At 40.5% G+C, this 19,576-nt stretch overlaps 1 protein-coding gene across 11 annotated transcripts in view; it reads right to left on the bottom strand.

The window, feature by feature from the left end:
• The window catches only part of LRRFIP2 (LRR binding FLII interacting protein 2), a 291,111-nt gene that overhangs the window by 149,286 nt on the left and 122,249 nt on the right, over nucleotides 1-19,576 (bottom strand). For 4 of the 11 annotated variants that reach the window (XM_069215054.1, XM_069215036.1, XM_069215017.1 and 1 more), the window contains 2 exons: nucleotides 10,020-10,088; nucleotides 7,162-7,275 (listed from right to left, as the gene is read on the bottom strand). The exons of 4 other annotated variants lie outside the window; for them this stretch is intronic. In XM_069215054.1, the coding sequence (XP_069071155.1) occupies nucleotides 7,162-7,275; nucleotides 10,020-10,088 (183 nt within the window). The remainder of the gene's footprint in view (nucleotides 1-7,161; nucleotides 7,276-10,019; nucleotides 10,089-19,576) is intronic. 3 more of the 11 variants (XM_069215063.1, XM_069215045.1, XM_069215027.1) reach the window with 2 other exon arrangements.

Here is a 19,576-nt window from a genome sequence, read left to right on the forward strand (position 1 = left end):
TTCATAGTTCCCTTTGAGATCTGGACCATGTCGGAAAGATTCCCCTGATGCTGCGCCCATTGGAACTTCAGGTCCCACTGCAGAGACCACATATGCCATCTGGCATGTCACTAGCAGGATGCAGGAGGCCATGAGGCCCAGCAGCCTCAGAGTCAATCAGTTTGCTGGCTTTACCCAAGTCCGTACACCAGTCCATTTCCGTCTCATAGGGCAGGTATTCTAATGGGTCCAGAGACCCCTCCCAATCTTTCCAGCAGCCCAGCCTGGTGAAATAAGGCTCAGGCTTCGAACGAGGGGGAAGAGCCTCTGCTGGCGCCAGAGTATGAAGATGCCCATCCACCTCCATGTCGGGGATGACAATGGGGATGGCGCTGCCCGTGGATGCTGCCACCACCAGGAGCATCCACATTGGGACCGGTGTCGGGGAAGATCAAGATGGTATGACCGGTGCCAGTCCAGTTCCAGGCCTGGATCCCTGGGAGCTCATTTTTGCCGAGGCTGAAGCTGCTGGTGTGGAACATGATGCAACCCCCTCAAACAACATGGGCCCGAAGGTGCACCAGCAGAGCCAGACTTCCCAAAAATGAGGAGCATGAACTCATAGTACTCTTTGATTCGGGCAGGGATTGCTCCAGTTCCTGGAAACTCAGGGAGGAGCGAAGTCGGCCAAGGCAAAGTTGCTGCAAAACGAGACCTAGAGTGACTATGCTTCATCGTTGCGCCAGCCAACAGATGAGGAGAAGTCTAAGCGGGATTCGAGTTCTTGCTTTTCTTCTTACGCCTCGACTTACCTGATCACCCTGAGGACTTTGAATGGGGCAAATTGAGAATCCGTGACTCATCCCAGGACCTTCTTCTCCACCAAGACCTTGACCTGAGCAGTCGCGTGCCGGGCCACCATCAGTTTTAGAGACCGCTCCCTCAAAGCTTTCGGATGCATGGCTGGACACTCACAAGCATGACTTCAGGTTGTGGTTGCGCTCTAAACACCATAAACACATGAGGTGTGGATCCATCATGGACATCGACTGATGACAGGATTCGCAGGGCTCGAAGCCTGTCTTCCTAGAAGACATCCCTCAACATACCAGGAGAAAATTTCTCGAAAAAAAGCTTTGACAAAAGTAAAAAAAAACAATTTTTTAAAAAAGACCAGTCAAAAAACAACCAAGGGGTAGCTCTCCCCAGACTGGTGCTGGCTGGCGCAGAAAGAAAACAACTGACTTTAGCCTGCCTCGCAGCACCTATTCAGAGACCGCAACATCATTTCTACTGTTCACGAAAATCTTCCGTATCCTGTCTGACGCCTGGGAAGATAGGGAATCTGCAGCTAGGAATCTCTATCAGAGTAGAAGCTTGATACTGAAAGGATGAAATGTTCTTGCAATTAAAGCTTTAACAATTAACTTGTATCAGAAGAGTTTCCTAAGAATAAGAAATTTGACAGATCTCTTGTAGTCAACAGCAAGCAGAATTTGCAAAGCTTTATCTTCAGATCAGTAGGCATACATGCCATGGCCATGCTCGAATGTCAAGTTATTTGGGCATTAAACTAACTTCTTAAAATCATGTCGGGAAAAAGCGTTTTTAACACAAGTTTTAAAACCATGGAATTCCAGAGATTCAACAACAAACAAGATTTTGCAATGCAATAGGTCTCACATATTTCGAACAAGTTACTTGTCATCTTTTGACAACAGTGCCCACCAGCATAAACATAATAAAACATGAGTAGAAACTGATAAAAGACGACTTAACAAAATAAATTAAAGTTAGCTTTAAAAAAATGAAACTTTGCAATTGTGTTTGTCCTCCTGGGCACGTTTTTGCCAGTCACCAGCCTTCTGTTTGCAGGGCACTGGAAGTTAGAACAAAATAGTACCTCAATCACATCGGGAGCAGTGGACAGGCACTAATTAAGTTGAAATCAATTAGTGTTTGATCCCTGCTCCACAAAGAGGAACGGAAATGCCAGGCATGCCGTGACAAATTAAAAGGCTGAAAGAAGAGTGCCACGCAAGCCAACAAATGGTGAGTGCCTGGCGGACTCCAAGCCCTTTACTGAACACAACAGTGTCTTGCATGTGAGACGCATGTGCAAGCGCATGCACTCGCAGGCTTGACCCGAAAAAATGAATTTTACAACCAATGTAAAATTAAACTAAAAACAAAAACGCAACAAGGTAGACAGAATAACAGATAACACTGACAGGGTACTCACTAATTAACATAACTCCTAACTAAATAAATAAGTGACAGGACATTTTGGCCACCGTACTGTATGAATTTGCCAGTCACTGAAAATGACCTCTAGGGCATGAAAGTTTTCATCAACATTTCTGTCCCTTGAAAATAGTGCTGAGAACATGTTGCTGCTCTAAAACGAGATTCATGTAAACAAATCGAAGGACTGAATGTTTGACAGGTTTCCCCAGCAGCGAATCTTACTTCATATTACATTATCTCCACTCTGATGTTTACGACTTCGGGTAAGATCTTTAATGTATGGTGCTGCAGTTAGCTACTTTAGATGTTGCACCATCATTTGTGAAGAAATCAAAGTATGCAGTTGTCATCACTTAAATCACACTATAAATGGCACAGTGCTGCTAGCTGATATAATGAAACTGTTTCAACATGGTTTTCTGTTTAATAATTCTGAAAAAGTAAAATTACCATACGATTTTATAATGTATTTCAATTAACATTTAGTTTATGTACTGTATGTATGTTTTTATAGACTTAAAAAACACAAATGAGACAAATGTTTTAATCCTTTACATGACTATTGATACTAGCCTAGCACTTCGCACACATGTAGAGGTACATCAAGAAGATTTGTAGGACTGGAAAAAATACATGACTTTAAACGTATGAGGAAGGAAGCCTGCCACTTTATAATGAAGCACTGACAAAACCAATAGGTCTCACCTACAATAGCTATTGGCTTGGTCATAGAACTTTAGCTATTTTGCCTGGTAACTGGCAGATTGAGATATTGCTGTAGACTGCTTTTCTGACCTTATTATCTCACCTGGAAGGGAGAGAGGCGGGGGTGATTCCTTCTTTAGGGCAAATGGGTGCTGTCCCCTCCCCCTATGAACGACACATGCATTACCATAAATTAGAAAAGACATTGATTTACTGCAGCGCTGTATTGCTTACAATTCTGTTGTCAGGACAGGGCGTGACCAGTCCTGGTGAATGGCAGAACCGCAGGTTTTAAGCCAAGTGCGCATGTCAGGTTGGACAAGTCTCTTTCTCTGACCAGCCTGACATGCACTTTATGCTTCATGAACTCATACTGCAAAGGAGCCAGGGGAACACAGCACATCTCCCACAGTCTCTTTTTGCGCGCTGTATTCATCTGCTCACAACAATCCTTGCATTGCTCTCATGCCCTTCAAACCAAAAACAGCATGAGAGCAATGCATGGATTGGTTGTCTTTAGAGCAGATTAGGCTTGCCCGTCTCCACTGACCCGTGCACAGAAGGCAGCGTGGTGGTGGGAATTCGACATGACCAATCACCGTATGGCTTTATTTTTTAACCTTTCAGTTACTGGCCATGTTTGTTACTTGCCGAGACACTAGAACAGCGGGAACGGAGGGAGAGACTGAAGAGGGCAGACTGCTTTTTTGCATCTTCTCCTGCACCCTGTGCGACCTTCCAAGCCCTGGAAAGTGGCGTTACACTGTTTTGAAGATAATTTTTCTTCAGACAGCTATATAATTGGAGTGTAGTTCTGTTTTGATTGGAAAGCAAAAAGTTTGCAGATTGGAGAGAAACTACTTGGTGAAAGGTTTCTTGATTGTATGGAGGAACTCGACACACTTACATTTTATTTTTACTTCCTCTTTGATACCTTCTAGAAAAGGTCGAGACTTCTCAGACCGGTTTGCGCCCAGTTTCTTGCAGTAGTGGTATGGAACGTGTCTAACGCTGTTGGAATCGACTGCAGTCCAGTATGGCTGCATTGCGTCACACAAATGGAATGTTTTCAAATTAAAGCTGTCTGTTCTGCAATACAGGAATGTGCACCAGCCCCAATTTCACTAAGAAAACTATTTGTTGAATAAAATCCGAACGTTCTCCACTTATCGCATCTTTAAGAAGCTGGTTCCCTATCAAAAGAATATCTGAAGAATTAGGGCGCGAGAGCAGACTTTAGAACACAGAACAAGACGGAGTCCCGGTGTCAGCTCAACATCCTGTGATTCTGCGCAAATAACGTTATTGCCCCGCGCCTAAAATAATGAGCAAGGCCTCGTGTGATGTAATGGTACTCGTGTAAAGCGCACCAATATCTCGGGAGTGAGTTCACGCGGTTTGAAACTGTAAAAAAAAAAAAAAAAAAAAGAAAAAAAAAAAAAACAATTATGGCAAATATTTACACCGATTAAAAAACACATGTTTACCAACAGATCTTGCGACACAAAACAAGGCTTCTGGAAAGAACTGTGTAAACAAGTATGCATTTATTTACATCAAACGAATTCGGTGATTTCACGTTCTATGTTGAGTGATATTTGTAGGGTTGACACCGCAGTTCGTGTCAGGTGTACTTGATTACATCAAGTTATGGTGTGAAGTCACCAGTACGACATAAGGAAAATCGCAAAAAGGAAGGTGGATATATGGTTAATAAATTTCTTTAGCAGAAGTGCTGTAAATGCATCATCTGCCCTATATTTTCCAAACTTTTCTAAAATGCAGAACCTATCTGAGCACCCTCAATTGAGTCTCCGTGTGATCCAGTACAAGTGCTCCGGCCCCACCACTTATAAAAGTCACCAGTCCCTGGAGAGGGAGGGTGGAGGAGAAGGGTACTAGCTGGGCAAGGGTTATGTAACTAAGCAGATTACCCATACCAAAATATGTAATATGGTTGGAAAATGTTATGCTCAGTCTCCCTTGTTGATTGAAATAAAAAAATAATGTTGGAAAAAAGTCGGCAGGCTCGGGGGCATAATAATAATAATTATGACCTATAATACTATATATACACTACACACCATGATGGCATCACCTTTTTATAATTGATGTATGTCATAAGGGTAGCTAAAGGGTTAATATGCTAAACAAATGTAAATACAAGCATACACAAAAGGTACAACGACTATTTACGCCTCGTCTCTGTGTAAGCAGTCTCTTGTTGGGCCTCTTATGATTGTAATGTTTTTTAATTTCCTATAATTTCCGTGCCAAGCAGGAGTTTAAACTGGTGCACTACATAAATATTCTGTGTAGATGGGTGCAGGCATCACAATATTCTAAATAAGCCTACTGAATTTGCCAATGCTCATTATAGACTGGTATCGGACAAGTGCATGCTAGCCTGATTTTAGTATGTAAAAAAAATATGCTTTGGATATCTGTTCACCAGATAATATAAAAGCTGCTTTCTTAGGTTTGGGCTTTTTTGAGACAAACCTATTGTGAACAATATACATAAAAAGGGGTTCACCTTGTGCCCTTTCAACCACTCACTTTATTTCCTGAGCTTTTTGATCCATTACCTTGAAGCTTTGTCAAAGACTGGATCAGCCCAGTGGCCTATAGATACTATTCCTGTTTGGGTGAATCCTTCCGCCTCCTTTCTGTTATCTGTAGTGAGCCCCATGATGGACTCATTTACAACAGGAACATTCTTTCTACTCCTGCTGGATCCCTACACCTACAATTCTAGAGAGAAACTGTCCCATTTTAATGTGTGGAAAATAAAACTTAGAGACACTTTTTGCTAAAACAAATACTACTCAGACGTGACAAGGGATGTAAAAATTCACTAAAAGAAGCATATAAACCAATTTTCAACAATAACACTATTTTGAGCTCACAGGCCATAAAGCACATCCCTTCAGGGCGAGTGTTCGGTCCCCTTTGGCTTGCCCAACACGCTACTGCCAATGTCAACACTGTGCTATGTTCCAAACAGGATGAAGAGTTCATAAAGGGCATGGATAACCAAGTTTGGCAAGGTATTGCATTGGAATGGAATGGAAACAAATGGGAAGGTCTGTCCTGCTAGGGATGTGCAAAGATTTGTTCTTTAGAACTTTAAGTTTTCTGTAAAACTTTGCAATCTTAGTGAATTTGCAAATGACAATCAGCAGAGAGTAATGTGATCCCAACAGCAGAGGCTGTTAAAACACTGGTCACTGGAATAACTTTTGTTCCTACTGAAATACCACAAGTGAAATGGTGAAAAGTACAGGCTTGTGTGATTCTAAAAATGAATAATAGACTATAACGCTAACCTGCAGTCATCATAAGAGAAGTGCACATGTCTTTGAAACAGTCTTATCTTGAAGTCTAACACAAGTCCACACAAGAACAGAACAGTTTAAACGAAGTTAAAAATGACATTACTAATACTGTCAGCAACCGAATCGAAAACAGACATAACAGTCACATCACTAAGTAGAATGCAGAAGAAAAATGTTAGTGTTGCATTATGTAATGAGCTAGTGAAATACTGAATGAGTGATCCACCTATGACCGAGCACAGAGCAGTGTATTTATCTTCAAACCCATCCCCCTGGTTTATGTCTGCCCTGCATCTTAGATTCTTTAAATCAACAGACTGCACTTTTGTTCAAAAGGAGTGGAGACTATTTAACATGGAAGGAGACTGCAAGTTCACAAAGCCATGGCAGATCACTTTTCATACAGCTTGTTTTTTGCGTCACTCAAGTGGAGGCAGCTACAATCAGTGGCAAGCCCGTTATTTTGTAAGTTGAAAGAGACAACACTGTGCAAAACAATTGTGGTGGGTTAAGGATGAGAGGGTAGGTAGAATGAATTGTTTAGATCAGTGGTTCCCAACCTGTGGTACGGGGACCCCTGGGGGTCCGCAAAGCCTCCTCAGGGGGTCCGCGACTGCTTAGAAAACTAAATAACCAACAGATTAGACCCTCGCCTTTCAGTAGTGACTCGGTACGGGGCCCCCAGAGTCCTATAAAGATTCAGTGGGGGGCCCCCAGGCTCCAGTAATGGTAAAGTGGGAGTCCACAGAAGTCAAAAGGTTGGGAACCACTGGTTTAGATGATAAATAAAATATCTGTCTCGACGGGACATTAAAACCAGAACCCAAACCAAAATCTAACTTAGGTTCAGTGCCATTTCGGTTACTTTCAGGACACAACATGCAAGACTCACACTGTAAAAATCTGGTATACTGACATCATCCACATCGGAGACAATACTCCCCCTGCGATTGGACCGGCTAAAGTAATCAGCAGCAGATTCACTGGGATCGGAAAAATCGGACGACTGAAGAGTCGAGTGGATGGAGAAAAACAGACAGCAGCTCAATAAAACACCAGAGCACCAGTACAAGTAGTAACCATGACACTGTGAATGAAAGCAAAGTACCATGCTAATACATATGTTAGTACGAGTTCATGATGTTCATCGCTACAGTTAGAACAACGACTCCACAGCAGACTAACTGCACTTTCACTGCTATACTGAAAAATCATCCAAACATGTGTAAGGATGATCGTCTTTTAAGCAGAAGCTAAACATACAAGTAATTCCACGATTATGCAACATTTCTTTGTTATGTCTAAGCAGTAAGATAAAAACCTTTAGAGTTCACTTCCAAAGCAGGACTCACAAATATGTAAATGTAATATTTGATAAATATTTAATAATTTAATAAATATTAAATATTTGAATTCACAAATTATACAATTAGATTACATCGAATCTTAAAAGACATTACTACATCAGTTTAAGAGTCATTTCATGCAGTACTGGTTATGGGTTTGTATGTTAAACATGCATGCAAGATTAGTACTAACTATAGTCTCCTTTAAGTAAATTCTGGCATTTGCAACCTTGCCCAGTAATAAAACAAAGTTGGAAAATAGCAGTCATTGAAATAATTGTGACGCGACAGCGGCAGTGTAGCGAGTATTTCACAGAAAGTTCATTTGAGTGTGGGAACCAAGTGAGGGGGGAGTGGAACAGGGGCCGTCTGCAACCTATTCACCTCCCAGCAACCGCAGCTCAATTTGCTTTTTGTAGCACAAAAAGTGGATCACTGTGGACTTTTTTAAATAAACAATCATCAATTAGTGGACTGATGATTCATCCTAAAAGGACTACTTTCACAAATCTTGTTGGTACGTTAATGCTGCGTCTTTTATTGGGTTTATTTTGAGTGTTCATGACACACACCTAAGAGACGCACACGCAACTTAAGCCACTGTTCACTGTTCCATCCAAACTGGTTCTGAAATGCCATTTCTGGTGAATGGCCACCTTTCACTTTTTATAATTTCCCTGCCATACTACAGCCCATTCGTGCAGTTCATTATGCTAGAACCTGCTCATCACCCCGGTTATCAGCAGAACGCATGAAGTGTTAAATCCTGCTCTTCATCAGGAATGCGGAGGAGCACAATAGGTTATATGCACCTAGAAAACCCCTCAATAGTCGCCCGGCTCCTCTCCAGTTATGTACCGCAATCGGTGGCACATGATAGCTCTCGAAATCAACCATAACAAATAAAAATGCTTCTAGCTATCAAGCCATACTCTCGCTCATTCATGACAAAATAATTGGCTCAATAAACGACAGACAGAATAAAGACTGCATTTTGATGTGCGAGTATTAAACTTGGGCAACAGCAGTGAAATATGCCTTCTCCTGGCTTAAGGTTGCCTTTTCAAAGTATAGAAGTGAGTTATGTTCTTCTGCTTGGAGGATGTGTGCAAGTAAACCAGTAATAAGACAGTCAAAACATTAGCAAAATAACTTTGGCAGAAGCCCTTAAACTCAACTCCTTCGGGATTAGTGTCTAGCAGTTGAGAACTAACAACTGTTGCAGAGACCTTTAAAAAAGTATTTAAAGCATTAACAAAATCGTCATCTCTATAGACTCGTTTAACTCAACGAACATTGCATATCATAGTATTAATGAGTGTGGATGGCTTTTTTACTTTAAGTACTTCGGGGAAATAAACTACATGTAACGTGTCTAACCTGACGTCACAGACCAAAAAAAAAAAAACACACGCACGGTCATAAAGTTAATTATATACCAATATCATCTACACACGGGAAGTCATAGTTTTCAAATTTTTGCGAAACTCGAAAAATTAGCCGATACTTAATTAATGAATTCAAATTAGTGTCAAAATAGGAGTAAAGGGACAGGCAGACATCTAAGTAAAAAGATGGATTTTTCATGCCCTGTGCTGACAGAATCGACAAATATTACAATTGTGTAAAAGAGAAGCTGCAGGTATTTAAGTACGAGTAATTTTAAGTATGAGTAATGTTTTCGGTTATTGCTTTCAGAAATTCAGGCACAAAAATGTAAAATTGTTTGGCTACACCACCAGCAGAAGAGCTAAGGGCGTAATCAGTAACACCACTGAGCTATTCAGGAAAACTTACTTTCACGATGGATTTGGCAAGATTGATTTTCGTAGCCACACAGAGCAACCCATGGGATCTTTGTAGCATTCTGCACATCCCTAATTGGTGGGAAAATATTCAGCGCAGCCAAATTATGTTAACCAAACACATTCACCCACACAGATAGTTTGAATTGCACAACTTCCCTATTTGAACAAATCCTACCCCAGGCAAAGTGAAAGGGCATCATATCGTACAACAGGACAATAACAATATTTCCTTCTATAGGATAAAGGAGTTAGTGCAAGCATTTTATCTTTCGTGTAGTTTCGTGCTAATTTTCTTATGACTCAGGGCGCAGTCCCGCAAATAATCAATATTGACACAGAAATTAATTTAGCTTCCTCTGTAAGCACCTTCAAAGAGCAATTTCCGCATTTAATGTTTTTTTTTTTTAGATGGAAAATTAAAGACTCGCTTTTGCCAAATTCATTAAAGTCTAATTAGATCATAAGGTCAACCGAGACATGCACAATGGAATTTAAAACAGTTCATTCTCAAGATGTCACTTGCACCGTGCGGACGATGTATAAAAACGAGATTGACAAACACGGAAAAAAATCATCTTCATGCGAATCCTGCTCACCACACTATCCCTTCGCCCTCGACTGGCACGATCTGAAGAGACAGTACTTTCACTTTCATCATCTGTAGACTTTAAATATGAAATGCAAATTATTAAGATGTTAACCGGTAAGCACTCAGTCGAATTCACATCACAAACTAGCACTGTTCAAGAAAACATGTCCGCAGAAGTGGTATTAAGTAACTGAAATGTAAAATTGATAGCCAGCTCCCAAAAGTTTGTTTGTAAACGATGTACATACTGTTAAGCAACAAGATGTAGGACCTCCTCTGTAACCCCTGAAAGATGGGGAACTGAATTAAACAAAAATAACGTCTAATGAAAAAGTTGATAAACATACTTAGTCGCTACCTGCTTTCTATTTATGGGTGCCAGGTTCCAAGTACCTTTGCAACATTCAACCGTAATAAGAAACACATATACTGCTTTGGTGCACGTGAACACTAGAATTCATCAACTATCATGCCATTTTTTTGAAATTATTTATTTTATGATTCAATACAGAGTACATATTACAAATGTTCTCACAGTTTTCAAAGGAAAATGTCTTTGCTCCATTTACATATGCTTGATACTTTAAGCCCAGATTCAAAGTGAAGGGTGGACAAAGTCTTTACTCCAGTCCTTGTGAGCGGTCTAAGAAAGAAATGTTGGTTCATCATGTCAATCAATCAAACAGTATACTTGGAAAGCGCGGCTAGTAACCCGCTATGGTCTAAAGGCGCCTGGGGGGGGGGGGGGGGGGGGGGAGGGGAGGGGCAGGGCAGCAAGTGATAGGTCGAAGAACAGAGGGTTAAGAGCCACGTTTTGCGGTCTTTTCTAAAATGCGATAGAGTGGGAGATCTTCTGAGGTGGATGGGAAGGGAGTTCCAGGTCTTGGCGGAGTTGTTGGGAGAAAGATCTTCCTCCGTCTGTGGTCTTCCGGGTGTGTGGGACGACGGCGAGGTCGGTGGAAAAGACCTGCCTGGTGGGCGTGTAGAAGTGGAGTCTCTGGTTGAAGTATTCTGGTCTTGTGTTGTGGAGGGCTTTGTATGTGTGCATGAGTAGTTTTAATGTAATTCTCTGGTCTATTGGGAGCCAGTGCAGGTCTCTCAGTAGGGCAGAGGTGTGGCTGTGTTTGGGGGAGTTCTTGATAAGACGGGAGGAGGCATTCTGGATGATGTCTAATTATTTGGAAAGAAACTGACTACATAATATGACAACAGGTTTCAGCCTACATGAATAATTCAGAAGGCTTTCCTTAGGAAAAAAAAGGAAGGGCCTTAGGAACTGCAATGGGATACATTTTATACTGGCTATTCAGACTAGTCGAGTGGATCTTATAAGCGTTCTAAAATCTAGACATGGTGAAGGGAATTTCCTAAAGCCTGAATCCATCAATGCTACTGAGGAGGTTCAAGCACTTCTAAGCCTTGATGTAGAGGCCTTATTTACCAACATACCCCAGGAAGCCACACTACAGGTAGTGGAAAGTGCCCTTATGAACAGACCTTGGACTTTGTCTACTCCTGTTCATTTTGTGATGCAGTGTGCTGCTATAGCCCTGACGGAAAACTTTTTTAAATTTGAGCAACAGCTATATCACCAAATACGGGGTACATCGACCAGTACTTTTGCTCCCAGTCTGGCCTGTCTATACTTGTATGACTTTGAACAATATTATATATTACAGAGTACTAACCTCTTCTCCACCAATTTTCGATTGTGGCGTCGATATATCGATGACATTTTGATCATTTGGCCAGGGCAGACACAACATGTTGACTTGTTCACCACCTGGATCAATGAGCTTGACCCTTTCATGAAATTCACCTCTATCGTCTCCAGTAATCAAATCTCGTTTTTAGACTTGATGATTACCATCAATCATGGTAAACTTGAGACTAGTACATATCAGAAGACTACAGACCGCAATAGTCTATTGCTAAATGAGAGCCTTCACCCAAAAGCACTACGGGACAATTTACCGTATGGTCAGTTCCTATGACTCCGTCGCAATTGCAGTAATGTTTTATATTATGATACACAAGCCAATAACCTTTCAGCTAAATTGCACACTAGACATTATCCTTATCATGTAATCAATACAGCACAGAAACAAGCTTGTAACAACCATAGAGGGGCACTATTGTCAACAGAATCAAAGGCGAATGACACTCGCCTGACATGTGTCACTAAGTTCACTCCTCTCTCCAATATTAAAAAAAAAAAAAATAGTTACCAAGAGATGGCCTTTTCTCAGTTGTGGTGGTGTGTTCATCCCTAAACATTTGTTTGCCTTTAAGAGAACAACCAATATTAAAGATCTGGTAGTCCACACCCGCCCTACCATGACCTGCACCACATCAAAGCAGACCACACTTTGGAACTCTGCTCCCACATTAGGACATTTTCCATGTGGGAATTCTAATGTTTGTTCCCTCACTAAACAAACTGACGCTTTACATCTTGAACCAATAGGCACTTGGCACCTTTTGAAACACACCAACTGTAATACCAGCAATTGTATTTACATGATCACTTGTCCTTGTGATCTCAGATATATAGGAATTACTACAAGACCGGTTTAAAATGAGGATTAATGAGCACCACAGTAACATTAGATGTGGCCACTCTAACAAATTGAGCATTCACTACCTTGATGCTAAACATTCCACTGAGGACATGTGGTGGGTGGTTTTGGACTCTCCTAAACATCTACCGAAAGGACCCAAGTCATTGTTGGAAAAAGAACAACAGTGGGTGTTTAGACTGAGCACTCACATCCACTGACTGAACAATGACATTCCGTGGATGAGCTTTGATACCAATACCTAAGTGAGACAATGTTTCCCTGTCCCACTTATTGAACACTGGGTGTTACTACACATGTTTAAAGCATTTTGCTTTTCTGGTAGTAGCTCTGTATGTTTGATTTTTTTCATTGAAAAATCTTTTTTTTATTTAAACATTTTTTTTAATTGACTGTGTTTTTCTTACATCTATATGCACTAGTCTGCCCCCCCCCCCGTTCACAGTGATCGTATCCTGATTTGGTTTCAGCTAAAAAGGAATTTTCCGCTGTGATATTTACTCAGATATCAGATCGTTCAGATTTAGAGATTTAGCCCCATTTTTATTTTGACTCTGACGGTAGTTCCGGACTGTCTCTTGGATGCGTCCTTTTTTTGTGTCCTCTAACTGACGTCGTGGGCCTTTGCCAATCGCCCTAGCAACAAACGACACTTATTGGTGCACGGATGACTGTGCGTCTTACTTTACCCAAGAGATGCGTAGATTCCGCGTTATTCAGGAACGCATCCTCAGGGTAGGTTCTTGAGCTGGGCATGAGGTAACAAAATATAAGTGCAATGACTTTCTTTTGCTTCCCAATGTTTAATTTACTTTATCTTTACGGCCAGATGTTGTGTTACTGTCTTGATGTATTGAATACTTTGACTTTAACAATCGGTGGAGCGCTTACTGCTTACTTAATTCCAGTCCTTGTCTGGACCTATACCACTTTATTTCTCTCCGGCACGCCAACCGGTGAGATAATTGTACTATTAACGACAAATTATGCGGACCATCTGGTACTTCCTCATTTTTCACACTATATTAATTGTAGTACATACTATGTGCACCAATTCTAAATGAATCACAGTAGTAGGACCCCTGACCTATTATTTCTTGCATCAAATAGACAAACGCGTTTACAATGAGGTTACTAATTGATATGAGGTTACTAATTGATTTGAACAATACTGACTAGTTACTCCTATCTATTTTTACAATTACATCATACATATTATTTTTAGGTGTATATTCAACACTATTCTCTTGACCCTTTAACTGACTCAGGAAGTACATCACTTGGTTTTCTCCATACCCGTATAGATGTTACATCAAGCCTATGACACGCTTGTTCCCATAATGCCTTTTCCTTACCCAGGGAGGGTAAGCAGTGTTAATTTAACTGTTTGCATTTTATTTTTTCACCAAGCATGGTACACACCACGTCCACTGAGTGCCACGTCACCATCAGTATTGATTTGTCTTTTTTTAATATAAGTTTGATTTAGAATTGAATTTGTAAATTGTTATGTGTCCCCTTTTTTGTCCACAGGCTATATCACATATTTCGGTATAATACCTTAAGTAAGTGGTTTTTTTTGGTTTTTGTATACACATTTTTAGACAAATTGAGGTCTCTCTAAATAGCCCAGGAGAAGTGTTTTTGTGTTATTTGGTCCAGATGAAGCGCCACCAGATCCGTATGGACTTCTTAGGCGCGAAACATGTTGACCTGTTGTGATGGTCGAGGATAATTTCTTCTTCCTCACCTTGTTTTGTTGGTAGAGTGGTTGAGCATTATCTCTGTCCCACTCCCCTATATTAGTTTTTATCCTTGACCTAGACCCTTCACTGATCAATAAAGTGTGGTATTTTGGAGGGTTCTTGAGCCATTTTTATCTATTTCATCTCTCTCCTCTTCTTATCTGTGCATAGGATTGAATCTATTCCTACTCCTCAAACCACGGGCACGGATTTCTAGTCAAGATCTCCGGCAGAGTGCCCCCTTGCGGTGGGCTCGTCAGACATTGCAGCGCCAGTCTGACGAGGAGCAAACCCTATGATGAAGCATGACATCCACTGGGTGTGTGAGGGTAATTTGCTTCTAGATACATAAGTGCCTAGTGGAATTTGACATATTCGCTTTGTAACAGTGTACTCATTTATATTGAATGGTAAAATTTACCTTCATTGCAGATAAGCTATTTAAAGCTGGTGCACAACCTACCTGAAGACCTTGCTATTAAAAGCTTCTCCTCCTCTATTTGCACTTTTTACGCACTGTCACTTTTATCTTGCATGTTTACACCACTAAGCGAAATACTGAACAGAACTCCTGTCTCTTTTGTGCTTTCCTATGAACCGTGGTACTGGTACACTATTGATTTAGTCAGGCTTGTTTTTTTACTGATTTGTCTGTCTTATCTGCTTTTATATGTGAAACATGGTCTTTTTATCATGGTAAGGATTTAATTAACTGCATCATCATTAAAAAAATACTATCTTTAAGACGTCACACAATACATAAAGGCAGCTGAAATCGTGAGGAAAATCCTGGTAAAAGATTTCCTAAAGTGAAGTGCAGAGAGGGTGAAGCTGACATGAGGTGAAGGGCTGTGAGAAGTGGCGGACATCAGCAACTGGTGAGCGTCTGTGGTGGGAGAAGCCAAGATTTGGAGTGGCTTGCAGCCCCCTTAACCCTTTACCTTTCCTCTGTGCAACAAATGTAAAGAGAGAACATTTTTTTTACACAGTTTTTCTTTTCATTTTTTTTTCTAACCGAAAGAGTCCTCTCACAATTACTAGACTCTATTAGTGATGTCCCCACAATAAACCAGAGTCTCGAATTAGATCAACTAGATCAATGGTAGGAATTGAAGACTGGTAAAACTCTGTGCTTAGTCGAGACAAATTAGTCTCTTACTTCACCTTCAAAAGAATGAGTAGAATCAAAACCAGGGAGTCATCTAACAGGTCCAACAATAAAAGGATCAAATGCCATCCTCCCTTGACTAACCTATACATCATTTTCTAACTAAACATGTTTAAACTTTAAGAGCTACAACTGATCAGGACAATTCCACAATTGTGATGGGGAAATTTTGGAGTACCAAAGTGGTGCCGCAGGCCTATCTATTTATCAGGCGATGTCAATCCAAGAACCAAGTTTAACTATACTTCCCCTTCCTTCATTGTGTAAGGGTCCTCGTCTCTCCTCATCCCCTTGTTCTGTAAATGTATCCGTTCATGAGTCACTTGGACTCAAAGCCCTGGATACTAGTCTTATTATAGATGGGACGAGAAACATCACGCATAATGTTCTGCAAGATCATGAGAGAAGATATAAAACCCACTCTGAATGATAAGTTTGAACACAGTTCTTTCCTCAGCTTATTCAAAGCTTGACATGCTTTAGTAAGGCATATTTAAAGCATTGGTAATAGTACACAAAAATCAGCACAATGTATCTCTATTGAAAAATATCACGTATGCATAGCATAAGTTAATATTTGATTCACCTCCTTTATTTAAGACATATTACACATTGTAAAATAGAATTTGATGTAGCCAAGTTATGTCCTGTGCATAATGTGCAAAACCATGCTGATCACATATAGGTGTATATCTCCTGCCAACCAATGTTAATTTTTAGGAGAAGTCTGACATAAGGATATCCCCAAATGTAGTGTTCCATGCATAGGCCCTGTCTAAAGTGTTGACAAATGAGGGCAAATCAAAGTAATAACTAAAAATGTAAAGATATAAAGAAGGTAATCTTTATTCCTCCCAATATATTTAAGGCAACATCTAATCAACAAATGCCGATCTGGCTCCCATGGTGACAGCTTCACATAAGCAGTTGGGGATGGAACTAAAGTGGGCCTCTGACAAATTCTCAATTTCGAGCCACCAAGTTGCCTTCCCAGAACAATAAATTACAGAAAAAGTCATCTAGTACTGAATTAAACCAAAATCAAAGTGTCATGAGAATGAAACTATTCAACCAGAATAGAAAGTACAATAAAACAAATGTTCAAGTTCAATCGAAATCGCAGCTCAAATGGAAGGAGGAAGAAAAGGATAACCAAATCTTGCAACAAATGTAAGTATAGTGAAGCTCTGGGCCCTGTCGTTGCCTACACCACAGTGCACCTTTAAACAGGTGCGCCATGCACACACAGGGACAGTGCACCCAATTAAAATGAATGTGCTGACCCTAGGGTCATCTTCAGTGGAACAAGGAGCGGCACCTAGAAAACCGCTCTGTGGTTTTCTGTGCAGGTGACAACACTCCAGCACTTTAGAGAGTGTTTAGAGATCCTCCTGCAGGAGGATGCAGTGAGTGAGTGCATCTGCTGGCAAGCAAATGCCTGTGGGGTGGCCTTGGGACCCCATTCCCCCACTCCCGGAGGGCTGCTCTCAGGGGGTGCATTGACAGTGAGACAGCTTTTTGTGGCACACTTTCAGTGCACCTCCTAAGGGTATGTTTGCCTCTGCACCTGCATCCATAATAAGGCACATTCAGAGGCAAAGTGATTCATTTGCATGGCACCACTCTCCACTGCAAATGAGGCAATGCTCTCTTAAGACAGCACAGTCACTACATGAGCAGCATCCATATCAGTATTACAGAAGGGGCAGTACAAGCATCTGCAGCCCCTTCAGTAATACCAATGCGCCCTGGGGGTGCAACAGTCGTTTGTACCCGCTTTGTATGCCCCAGGGGCACTACGTGTAGTAACGCCCCTGGTTGTAAGTGATATCAAAAGGAAACAGTACCCCTCCTCAAATACAAATTTGTGTGCTTTGGGACACAAACAATCAATGCAGGAAAGAAGCACCAAATGTACTTGGATATCAGCAGGTGAGGCAAGAACGTAAGTAAACGCCAATTCATTCTATAATTTTGTCATTATCCAATCTCACAACTTGACAAAACTGTTTCTGTGGGCTTTAAAGTTCATTCGTTTTGTAAAATATATGACTGGAAGTAAAGGTAGAGAAGTGAACACCTTTCCATCCTTTGCCAAAGCAATAGTAGTAAAATCCAGCAATACTTTGTTGGCTATGAGACTGATAATTCCTAGAGAGGAGATATCATTGCAAGAAACACCTACCTCTCAGATTTTTAAACTTTATTTTTTGCTTGACATTTTATTACGTAAACTTTGCTTATGGTCCTAGCTCTGAGTAATTTAATGAGAACTGTCACAGATAAAACTCAACCCAACAGCTACAGAACCAGGACATTTTTCAATTTGTTCTATTCAGCGATTAAATCCCAAACTCTCACTTTTATTCAGAATTTGATCTATATTATAATTGTTATGCTGTTTTGTCTGATAATCATCCAGATGAAACTGATGTTTCCTACATTAGTGACATCTCTTAATATGGCAGAAGCTCTCCTGACACAAGTCTCCTTAGGTGGAATATCGACAGTTGTAAACCTATGTTAGAAGGAAATATTTTGGATGATATTAAATATAGATGAAATATTTATGTTTTAGGAGATTTGGTTACAATAGTGCCTTAATAATCACTGTGACTGCAGGTAAATAATCTCAATCGGCAAAAGCAAGCCCCCACCATATAGTGTTTTAGTAACCTTGAACTCCACTAAAATAGCTAACAGTGTGGAACTATAAAAGCAGAATGCCCCTGGATTATATTGTGTGTAATTCACTTGATAGCCCTCAAACCGAAATTCTCGTGCTGATTGTAATAAACATATATGTTAAACATATATGTTGTTTTAGGAGCCCTCTATTCCCGGAGTAATGCAACTGTGACAATAGAAAGGGATGCTGCCAATATGTCTAAATAAAAGAGTGCTTTATTAATTATAGCAAGGCATCTTAATTTAAAGTTAATGCCGCTAAACAATTACTGAGTTAACTTTTGGCAATGTACAATGTCCAGTCGGGTACCTTCCTACTCTAATACTTTGAAATGGTCCAAAATGATGTAGAAGTTGATGGCCATTAACAGTCTGGTTTGCCTTAATAGTTGCAGTAAAATAGAATTGTCAATAGGGCAAACATTCCAAACTGGCCGTCAAATAGGCCTCACTCCTATTTATGTCTTGATTGGTTACTGTGAGATGTTACCAATTTTAAAATCTTACCAAATGAGAGAAGGTCTATTTGGACACTCCAGTGGTGCTTGCAATTATGGTCTACCACAGTGGTCCAAAAGGTCTTGCCCAATCCCGTTGAGTACCCTTCTTTGTAATCTATCAGACTCAACAATTATCTTATACAACTGGCATCTTTTAAAATGATATAAACTCAGTTTGACCACTTTTACCATTCAAAGGACAAACTTGGTTCATACTGAACAATGATAAAAGGAGTTTTTGAATGCTTACAAGATCTACCTAGGACGTGTATCAGTCTATCTACGTCAAAACACCTAAATTAATCCTAGTAAAGCAAAATGGTTTGATAAATCATGTCAATGATTTAAAAGTAAACTGAGTGAAAGGCATTATAAGGAGAAATGTAATCTCAGAAGTATTTAGCTTCAAAATTTAAGAGTTGAGTCAATATAAAGTTTTAATTGGAGACAAAAAAACAATTTGCATCTAAAAATGTCGGTTCAATTAAGAGACCCATAGTCCATTGCGACCTTGCTATCTTTTGAGAAATCTTTCAAAGGTTTCTGCTTGGCTTTCAGCTCTAAGCATCCCCCTCCCTTTGCTGGCCCTTCTGTACTGTTCAAGCACAGGATGCAGTATGCTATATGGTACTGTGATTCCTGGGATAGTTTCAACCATATTAATTGCTGCAGGCATAACCTTGCTGGGCCCTCGCCTGAAACTGGCTTTAATTTTGACATTTTTGTGCACATCCTGTGGTTGTAGGTTAATATGCCCATTGGGCGTAGATAGTTGATCAATTTAATTCACCCCTCCAGGAATAAACGTTCTGCTTCTATCTCTAGGCAATGTCAGTTATCGCCACTTTCAGTGCTAACAAGACCAATATGGACGCATTTTTATT

Source organism: Pleurodeles waltl, chromosome 2_1 (genome assembly GCF_031143425.1).
Source record: "Pleurodeles waltl isolate 20211129_DDA chromosome 2_1, aPleWal1.hap1.20221129, whole genome shotgun sequence".
NCBI lineage: Eukaryota > Metazoa > Chordata > Amphibia > Caudata > Salamandridae > Pleurodeles > Pleurodeles waltl.